The 9,571-nt window shown below is 49.9% G+C and overlaps 1 protein-coding gene across 4 annotated transcripts in view; it reads left to right on the top strand.

Annotated features, from left to right (window-relative positions):
• The first annotated feature begins 2,239 nt into the window (after nt 1–2,239).
• The window catches only part of RAPGEF2 (Rap guanine nucleotide exchange factor 2), a 236,510-nt gene continuing 229,178 nt past the window's right edge, over nt 2,240–9,571 (top strand). For all 4 annotated transcript variants that reach the window (XM_056118804.1, XM_056118805.1, XM_056118803.1 and 1 more), the window contains exon 1: nt 2,240–2,397. In XM_056118804.1, the coding sequence (XP_055974779.1) occupies nt 2,329–2,397 (69 nt within the window). In that variant the 5' untranslated portion in view covers nt 2,240–2,328. The remainder of the gene's footprint in view (nt 2,398–9,571) is intronic.

Here is a 9,571-nt window from a genome sequence, read left to right as displayed (position 1 = left end):
TTGCTGGGAAGGGGTGAGGGAGAGGAGGCGGATAAAAATAAACTAGGAGCAGAACAGCAGAGCTCTGCTCAAAGCCTGGTCGACCTTACACACCTCCACTTGGCTCAGAGAGGCAGGGGAGACAACGCTGCAGGGGCGATGACTTCTTAAAGGGCCACGGTCCTCTGCGGTACACTTCTCTGCACCAAACAGACCGGGGCTTGGAAATCTGGGGTCTGGAGAAGGGGTCTTGCTCTGCATAACGCAGTCAGACCTGGCAGTGTTTGTGATCATGTTGCAGAACTTTTTTCTGTCAGGGGCTCTAAAGTCTGATCACCTTTAAATCTGGGGAGCTGGGGCCAGCGCCAGAGCTTAGTGGTAGACCACGAGCCTTGTACGCTGGAGACCCCTGGTTCCATCTTTTTGGCAGATCAAGAGGAAAAAAGAAAAGCATCTGGCGTGTTTGTAGGTTTCGGGGTGGTCTTGGAGCTGCTGAAATGGATGCAGTCCTATTTCACGGGCACGCAAGTGGAGGAAAGTCGTTGTGTGGGCACCCGAGGCAGAGCACCAGAGCCTGCACCAACTGCAGCACGTTACAAAACCGAGGATTCGTCTGCACTCGGGAGAACGCGGGCTTCGGGACGAACGCCCAAGGACGCTGGCCAGACTTCTGCGGCGGGTCAATGGAACTTCCAGGAGCCCCTGGGGTCTCCACGCGGCGCCAGTCCTGAAACGAGCAGACGACGACCCGACGCGGCGGGGTCGCCAGGTCGCACAGGCACCGGGTGGGCTGTGAGTCTGCGGGGCTGGTGGTGGGGGGGTCGTCCCGCGCCGGGAGGAGAGGCTCGGCCGGCAGATCCCGCGCTTCTAGCCGGGGCATCCCAACTCGCGCTCGCTCCCCCCCGCTCCACCACTGCGACCCGTCGCGTCAGCTCGGCCGCAGACGCGGCGACCTTCTAGAAGAGGCGGCGGCGGCGCCGCCGGGCTCACCTGGGAGCAACCGTAGGTGCCACCGGGGAGGGAGGGCGCGGCTGAGCCGCCGGCGCGACAGGCAGGGGCGCAGGGTTGGGGGGGGGAGAGGGCGGGGGGAGGCAGGGGGTGGGACTGAGAGCCCCGGGAGCTCCGCCCCCTCAGTGATGCGGCGCCCGCCGATTGGCCCGAGGCGCCGCCACTCACTCCTCACCATGGTTGCAGCACAAAGCAACAAGCCCCGGAGGCCGCTTCCTCCCTGAGGAGCGGCTCGGGCGGCCGGAGAAGGCGCAGGAGGAGGAAGAGGCGGAGGAAGAGGAGGGGAATTGCCGCTTCCCAAACACTCTCCGAGGGGGGCTGTGCGCGGCTCTTGGCTCTCGCCCGCCCGCCCGCCCGCCACCCGGGAGTCTGGACCTGGGTTGCCCGCGCCCCCCTCCCTGACTCCCCTCCCCTCACCCCCCCCCCCCACTTCCCTCCACCCCGCTCGACGCGCACCGGGAACAAAGTTGCCGAGAGCGACTGGGCCGGAGCTTCTGCCAGCCGGGCCGGGGGGCGTCTGGCCGCGGCGGCGGCGCCCGGGCAGCGGCGCTCGGGGCGCGCGGATGGGGGGAGGCGGCGACGGCGGCGGAGCCCACGGCGGCGGCCCGAGCAGCAGAGGCGGCGGCAGCGGCAGCGGCGGCGGCGGCGGTGGTGGTGGCGGCGGCGGCGGCGGCAGCGGCAGCAGCAGAAGCAGCAACAGCAGCAGCAGCAGCAGCAGCAGCGGGGCGGCCCGAGGGGATGCAGCAGCAGTCGGGAGGCGCGGCCGAGCCCAGTAGACGGAGACCAGGCGCCGCCCGGACGGCGATCGCGCCGCGCAGCGCCCGGACCTGAGCCCGCGGCGGCGCGGGGGACGCGGTAGAGCCGAGCGCTTCGCCGACAGCCGCCGAGGAGGAGGAGGAGGAGGAGAAGGAGGAGGGCGAGAGCAAGAGCCAGAGCAAAAGGAGGCCCGGCCCCGCCGGTCGCCCGCACCTCCCGAAAAAAGACAGAAACTCAGGCCCGCGGGTGCAGGGGGGGTTGGTTGGGTGGGTGGGTGGGTGGGAGCCCGGACAAGCCGCCGCCGTTCCCGGAGTGGAGCCGGGGGAGGCGTGTCGAACCCCGACCCGCGGGGAGCGCGGCGGGGACGCCGAAGCGGACGGAGCGGAGGTCCCGGGCGCCGCGTCCCTGCGGCCTCGTCCCGCGCTCGGCTCGGCCCGGCCCCCGGGGGCCCCCGCGCCGCCGCCGCCGCCGCCGTTCGGCTTCGTAGCCCCGGGCGGAGCGCGCGGGGCGGTGGCAGCCGCGGCGCTGGGCCGGGAGGAGGCCGGCGAGGGTGCCGAGCGGCCCCGGCCCGGCCCGCGGGGGGAGATGGCGTCCTACGTGGATAACAGCTTCCGCCAGGCGGTGATGAAGAACCCCGCCGAGAGGACCCCCCAGGTGAGACTCCACCGGGCGCACTCCCCCCTCCCCCAACCCCCCGATTCTCCCGGGCAGGCTGGGAGCCTCCCAAGGGCTGCACCCTCCCCCGCGTCTCTCGAGCTTCCCGAGAGTTGCCCCCGCTGTACCCCGCTTCTGCCACCAGGACCCCGCCACAACTTCCAAAGGCATCCCTCGGGGGACACTTGCCCCGTGGCCACCCTGAGGTCCGATCCCTGCCTGCCACCTTCTTATTTATTTATTTATTTATTTATTTATTTTTGCTGCCCTTTGCCGACTGACCTTCCTTCTACCTTTGCCCCGGGGGGAGGTGGGGGGAGGGAATTCTGTCCTTTGCTCCCCCTCTTCCCAGCTGTCTCCCCGAGCCCTGGGCTCTGCGGGAGCTTGTCTCCCCACCCCCGCCGGCACTTGGGCCACCCTGGCTGCAGGCCCCTTTCCCCAGGCGGGCGGGTGGCCCTGCCTGGGACCTTTGGAGTTGCGTGGTGTGGGTCGGGGGGAGACAGGAAACTTCTGGGCTCTGCGGAAGACTGATCCGCGAGGACCTTGTGAATTTCTGCTCGGATACACACGCGACGGCTTTATTTTTGAAAAGTGTGTGTGTGTGTGTGTGTGTGTGTGTGTGTGTGTGTTGGGGGGGAAGGGGGGTTTGCGCTTTCCCGTTTAGGGGCGGGGGTTTTGAATAGCTTTGGCTGGCTGGCTGCTTTCCCTTCCCCTAGCAGACAGAACTGCAGGGCGGGCATATTCAGATACACCCCCCCCCCCTCCCTCGGGCAGGGCACCCTGCGGATTCTTTGGGTGTTTGCACATTCTTGTCAAAATGAGATAAGTTCACCTTGCTCACCTTGCTGTTGCTTTCGCTTACCTTCAGGATTCCCGCCCCCCACTTGAAATAGGGAGTGCTCTTGGCGTTGGAGCTGGTCCTCTCAAGTTGGACCAGAGAAGGGAAATTTTATAAAAATGTGGTCTTGGATTTTTTTTTTTTCCTGGAGGGGTTTTGCTGTCTGAATAGTGACGCATATTCCTGTGCGTCCGGCCCATGGTTACTGGGGATCTCATGGCCAAGCTTTTTAGGACAAACCCTCCTGATTCATGCATGGGACCACCTTCCCCCACCTCAGCTGGTTAGGAGCTACAGCTTGAAAAAAGTGACTTCTCCTGTTAGGTGTTGGAGGCCATCTGTTCACAACCAAATGCTCTCCTTCTCCGACCTTTATTATTTAATGTGCAGAGAGCAGGGCAAACTAGATTCCTCTACTGGCTCCCTTTTTGGACTGGGTACCAGAATAGCACCTAGTGCCATTTTTTTGATGCTTCATTTTTCTTGAAAAAGCCCTCTGCATCTGGGGATTTATAGAGTTTGCCCATTGCCCAAAAGGCGGAAAATGGGGGCTGATTTTAGAAGAAAATTCATTTCACAGTGTTTCCAGAAAGTTCCTGTTGTGAAGAATGTCTTCTCAGAAACAAGGACCATTCTGTCTTGCTAATCTTTTTCCTGAGCCTTGCACTCCCCTTAGGTGGCCCCTTCATCTGGGTTGTTTGAAATTGTCAAATGAATCTTTGGCCTCATCTTTTGCCTGGGAGGCTCTTTGCTCTGGAAATGCCCTTCCCTTCTGCTGCGCAGTGATGAAACAAATGTCTGTGATATTTTTCAGTTACGTTCAGTGTTTGAAGTGCCAAGTGAAATCACACTTGCGGAGAGTATTAGAACGTAGCAGGCAGGTCAGAAAATGATGTCAGAGGCATTTAGTGGAAATCAGAGAAGGGAAAAGTAGTAGGATCTGCAGTTGATTAATTAGAATAGCAATGACCTGAAACTTGCTATCAGGTGTGGTGGGGGGTGTCACCAAACAAGTCTGTGAGAAACAAAACCTCCACTGTGACTGTGGATTGTGTGAAAGAAATGAACTGTTAAACTTGCCTGTTCCCGGGCCAGCATTGTGGCATAGAATAAAACACTGACCCGGCGTAGAACTTGGCATGTGGCAGAAGTGGGCCAGTTTCTAACGGCTACTGGACGCTAGAACTCACCACCAGACCTTACAGAGAAAGCAGTAGAGGATTCTCCCAAGGATTTTCAACCTTTTGAAGGGTGAACCCTATCAATGTGATGTTCCTTTAGTTGTTACTAATTTGGCCCTTCACATCTATTATCATTTAAATCAGAGAAAGTGCCTTGAAATGTGAATGTTTTCCATGTTTACTTGCTTTATTTGTATCTAAGATATTTGGCAAAAATTATCTTAAAAGTTTGCGGAGGATAGTTTTATCAAGTGAAAGTGTTAAATGTTTTCATAGACCTGGGTTTTTCCCCCCCATTTTAATTCTTTGTGAATGAACTGGGGGGAAGGTTTTTTGGTACCCCTCCCCCCCCACACACCTTCTTTATTTTGGTAGTCCTGGGACTTGAACCCTGTGCCCCACAGGTGCAAGCGCGCGGTCTCTGCCTCCCAACCATGTTCCCCACCTTTCTGTGCTCTTTTTTTCTCTTCCATGAAAGAATGAGAATTTTGTAACACAACAATGAAAGTATTAAATAGGCTTGATACCACAAACAGGAGGATATGAATTAGGAAAGATTTGTTGTTTTGCTTCCATCTGCTTTTCAGGATACACTTAGCAAAGAAGTTTGCGTGATTCTCATTACAGGCAAAGGAAGGTGCTTCAAAAGAAAAAAAAAATAGAGGAAAATACACAGAGGCCCAGGATGTGACTCAGTGGTAAAGCGGGTGCTTTGCATGTCTGAGACCTGACTTCATCCCTAACACTGCAAAAAGAGCTTAAGTACATTTTTGCATATATACATACATACACACACACATGTATATAGATACACACACACACACAAACATATATATATTTATATATATTTTAGGCTACACCCAGCAATACTCAGGTACTCTTGACTCTGTGCTCAGGCATCATTCCTGGTGGTTCACAGGGAGGAACCATAAGGGCTGCCAGGGATCGAAACAGGTCAGCTGTATGCAAGGCTGGGGCCTGAACCCCTGTACTGTTTCTCCAGCCAGCAAAAAATATATATATATATTTTTTTTTATTAAATTCTATATATTTTTAAAAACTCTACTAGCCTAGTTTCTCACCCAAACTCTATAAAGACAGTTTTATATTTAGGGCAACCTTTTGCTTCAAAGTAATGTCACTAGTGTAACATAAGAAGTTGGCTAGAAAAGAACCCAAGGGTAGGGAGAGCCCTGTCTAAATATGGAACTTTGAAAATCAGAGAGAGTTTCATGCCCACCTGGAAAATGTGTTACTTAGGTAGGTATAGTATTAGAGAGCGGGAGAATAATAAGAAAAAGTAGAAGCATTTCCACCTGAATTATAGACCAAGTCATACATAAACAGATTGAAAGTGCTGTCATTGTTTCACCTGATACTGAGAGGCGGAAAAAACGTCACTTTAAATCCAGTTTGTTCAATGCCTCTGTAAACCTAGCAAAGTCTTGTCAATGGGAGTACTGTATTCTGAAGAATGAACTCCCCAGGAAATAATGGATGCTAAACATTCTATCGGTATTATTTTCCAGTGCACCTCAGTTGAAAATAGGACTGTTAGTGTAATTGCTTTATTAAACTATTTGAGTTTATGTCTTTAATCACGAAAGTGGGGAGCTTGGTCACCAAAGCAATTTAGTGAAGTAAGAGACGTAAATAAATTACAAACAGCTTTATCCCTCAAGGCTTGAAACGATAAAATGATTTTTCTAAGCAATTTTATTAACTTGTTGAGTTCAGATTCTCTGAAATTGCTTTTGTGGAGTGTTTAAATGCATAGGTTTTTAGTTTTCCAGGTGACGCTTTGCAGAATTGCTTAAAGACCTACCTAATTTGATGTTTTCAGTTGGAAAGTTACTTTGTATCACATTCCCTCCTTGTTAAGGATGTCCTTCATTAGTGAGCATTCATTTGGGCTGTTGTACCTTTTGAGTTATTTGCTAATTTGTGAGTTTGTTAGCAAAATTCCTCAGCCAACTTATGTTTTGAGTCAGTGATACTGCTGAGAAAATACCTTTAGCCCAAGATCTCTGCACAGAAACTAACTCTGATAAATACTTAACTTCCAAATATGGTGGAAGAATTGTGGAAGAATTGTGTCTATTTCAGTTAAAAATAATTTCAAACCAGATTTTATCAGTTTTATGAGCAGTCTCATGTTTCCATTTGACCTAATAGACTTTGATTATATTTCCAATTTCTGTTGGGCTCTACTTGTTTCTTAAGTAGCTTTGTTTGTAGAACACAGCTAAATAGTCTGTTATTTAAAAGGCATATAATACTGTTCATCAAGCCTTTAGTGTTCATAGCATTTGATATTTGGACGTATAGGTTAAAAAAAATCGCGTTTGGAGGCTGGGACAGTCCAGTGGTTAGATTCTTGGGATTCCTTGTGCCTCCAGCACTGTTGCAGTGGCACGATGTGGCACTGCAGAGCTGGAGTAACATGGCATCCTGGATGCTGATATTGAACCCTGGCATGGTTGACTGGTGAGGTCCTGAATTTCCTGAGAATTGAGCACCAGTTGGGAGATAAATGCACAAAATCCCATCTGTAAAGTGTTACTCATGGGCCAGGCAGATAGTACAGTGGGTAGAGCTCTTGGCCTACATACACTTGTCCTAGGCTCCATCCTGTTCCTCCCTCCCTCCAATATGGTCCACTGAGCCTGCCAGGAGTTCTGAGCATAGGACCAGAAGCAAACCCTGAACATTGTGAGGTGTAGCCCCAAGCCCCCCCCTCCAAAAAAAGTGCTATTTTTACAGTTTTAGTATGTGACTTTGAATAAGGACTTAACTGGATGATAAAAATTATTGACTTTTTTTTTTTTTTTGCAATATGGGTGGAAACTTAGTTGCCTTCAAATGACTTCTTAAACACTTGGTAATTAACAGTTAAGTAATTAGCTTTGCATATTTTGGCTGAGGTTCAAAGTGATTCTCTCCAACTATATTGCTCTGGGGGTTGAATCCAGTCCTTCCTATAATTTCATGCAAGTCAGTTTTTCTTTTTGCATCCTGACCTAAAGTTAAAATATTTTTAAAAGGAAGAGGACTACAGCAGGAGAGATGATCCAGTGGATAGGGTGCTTGCCTTGCATGTAGATGACCTGGATGTGGTCCTAGGCACTCTGGACATCCCATAAACTCTTACTTCCCTGGTCCAGAGCTGGGAGTAAGACCTTAGCACAAGCAGCTGTCCCTCGCCTCCTCCTCTCCCCCCCAAAAACAATAAAGACAGGATGAAGAGGACTATATAGTTACCAACTTGTTTTTTTCCCTTAAGGAAGGACATAAATGTAGCACTGCTGTAATCCCTTATCATTATCATGTTATTAATGTTCTTGCCATTTAATAATAGAGAATGCATTCTCACATCAAAGCTTTTTTCTTGAAGTAATTCTTTTTTTTTTCCTTTTTTGGGTCACACCCATTGACACTCATGGGTTACTCCTGGCTCTGCACTCAGGAATTACTTCTGGTGGGGCTTAGGGGGACCATATGGGATGCTGGGAATCGAACCCAGGTCGGCTGCATGCAAGGCAAATGCCGCCCTACCCGCTTTGCTATCGCTCCAGCTCCTTGAAGTAATTCTTTTGGTTCGTAAGAAAACTCAGGCCAGAGCAATAGCACTGGATTAAGACACTTACCTTGCATCCCTCTGAACCTGGTTCGAATCTGCCACACCACATATGTTCTACTCAGAGCTGTCTGGATCACTGCTGAGTTGTTGAGTATGGCCCAAACCTCTCCCAAACAAAAATAAAAACATAGAAAACTATCTTTTCCCCCACCATCCTACCCTCACTGTCTTAAAAAGGTGGTTTTTAATTTATTTATTTTTTGGTGGGGAAGGGTCAGCCCTGGTGGTGCTTGGGGGATTGTGGGGTGCTGGGGATTGAACCTATGCCTCCTGCATGCAAAGCCTGCACTCAGCCTGTTGAACTAGTTCTCTGGCCCCTTAAAATATTCTTTAAAAGAATACTATGTTCTTAAAAACAAAACAGCTTATGCTAGAATTTTAGAGGAAATTAAATGATTAGAGGTCTGCCTTTGGTAATACTTGAAATTCAAGTTACATAAAGTAATGCTGTTTGAAAGTAATGCCTCAGCTATATATGGTCTGAAATAATAACTTAAAAAAAAAACCCAGGAAGACAGTGATTTTTTTTTTAACACAGGAGAACCTGAGTTTCACTAACTTACTTTACAAGTTGCATAGTATAGTAGTAAAAAGGGTTTCTAATTACCTGGAATATCTTGGAAAGAGATATGTAGTCTAGACCCTAGTGATAGTTAATAGTTCCTGGATCTCTGTTTTATGGACTGTTTCCTCTCTTTCCCCCCCTTCTAATGAATTTCCTTATCTGTAAAGTGAGGGTAATAGCTTCCTGATGTTTTTGTAGATTAAGTGAACTGTTTTGTGAACTATCAGTTCTTACTGTAGTACATCTTAATGAAATAACTATTATTTACCTTGCCTTGGGAATTCAAATATGAAATGAGACATCTGCTCTCAAGTAGCTTGCCCACTTGCTTTATCTATAGGATGTGATTAATTTGTTCTGTGAGAGCTCTTCTGTGGCAACAGTGAGAGTCGTGGACTTCCTTAGATGTGTAGTTTTGGGAGGAGGAATTCACCTACTAGTGGACTAGGGGAACACGAAGATATTCCAGAATGACTCACTGTCATTTATGTCGTACATGTGGTTGTAAGAAAATATGTGTAGACCTTTGTTCGGTGTGCCAGGAGGCCAGGGAGTGACTGTCTTGGGGGGAGAATGACAAGTGACTGAGAGTTCTGTTAGAGGCTGAGAGGTGTGTCTTTCAGGCTGCAAATGGTTTGGGGAACGAATTACACAGGGATGGGCTCAAAAGACTGCAGAGATCGAATCTACTGGAATGCTCGGCTGAATATGTTTATGTTTAGATCAGCAGCTTGTGTCAAACTCTGCTGCCAGGCCAGTGTAGTCAAACCATAGTAGTCGTGGATGTTTTCTAATTTATGAGAAAATTTCAAGGTGGTATAGGTCATCTTACTGAGTTTTAAGATTGTTCTTAAAACTTGTTCTATTTTTCCTTAAATTTTCTTTTCCTTTTAATCTTCTGCATGTGCACTTTAGAAATGTAAAATATCCAGCTTATCTAATTATCATGC

This window comes from Sorex fumeus, unplaced genomic scaffold (assembly GCF_029834395.1).
Source record: "Sorex fumeus unplaced genomic scaffold, SorFum_2.1 ptg000039l, whole genome shotgun sequence".
Classification (NCBI taxonomy): domain Eukaryota; kingdom Metazoa; phylum Chordata; class Mammalia; order Eulipotyphla; family Soricidae; genus Sorex; species Sorex fumeus.
The sequence above is the reverse complement of the archived record's forward strand: the minus strand, read 5'-3'. Positions and strand labels throughout refer to the sequence as shown.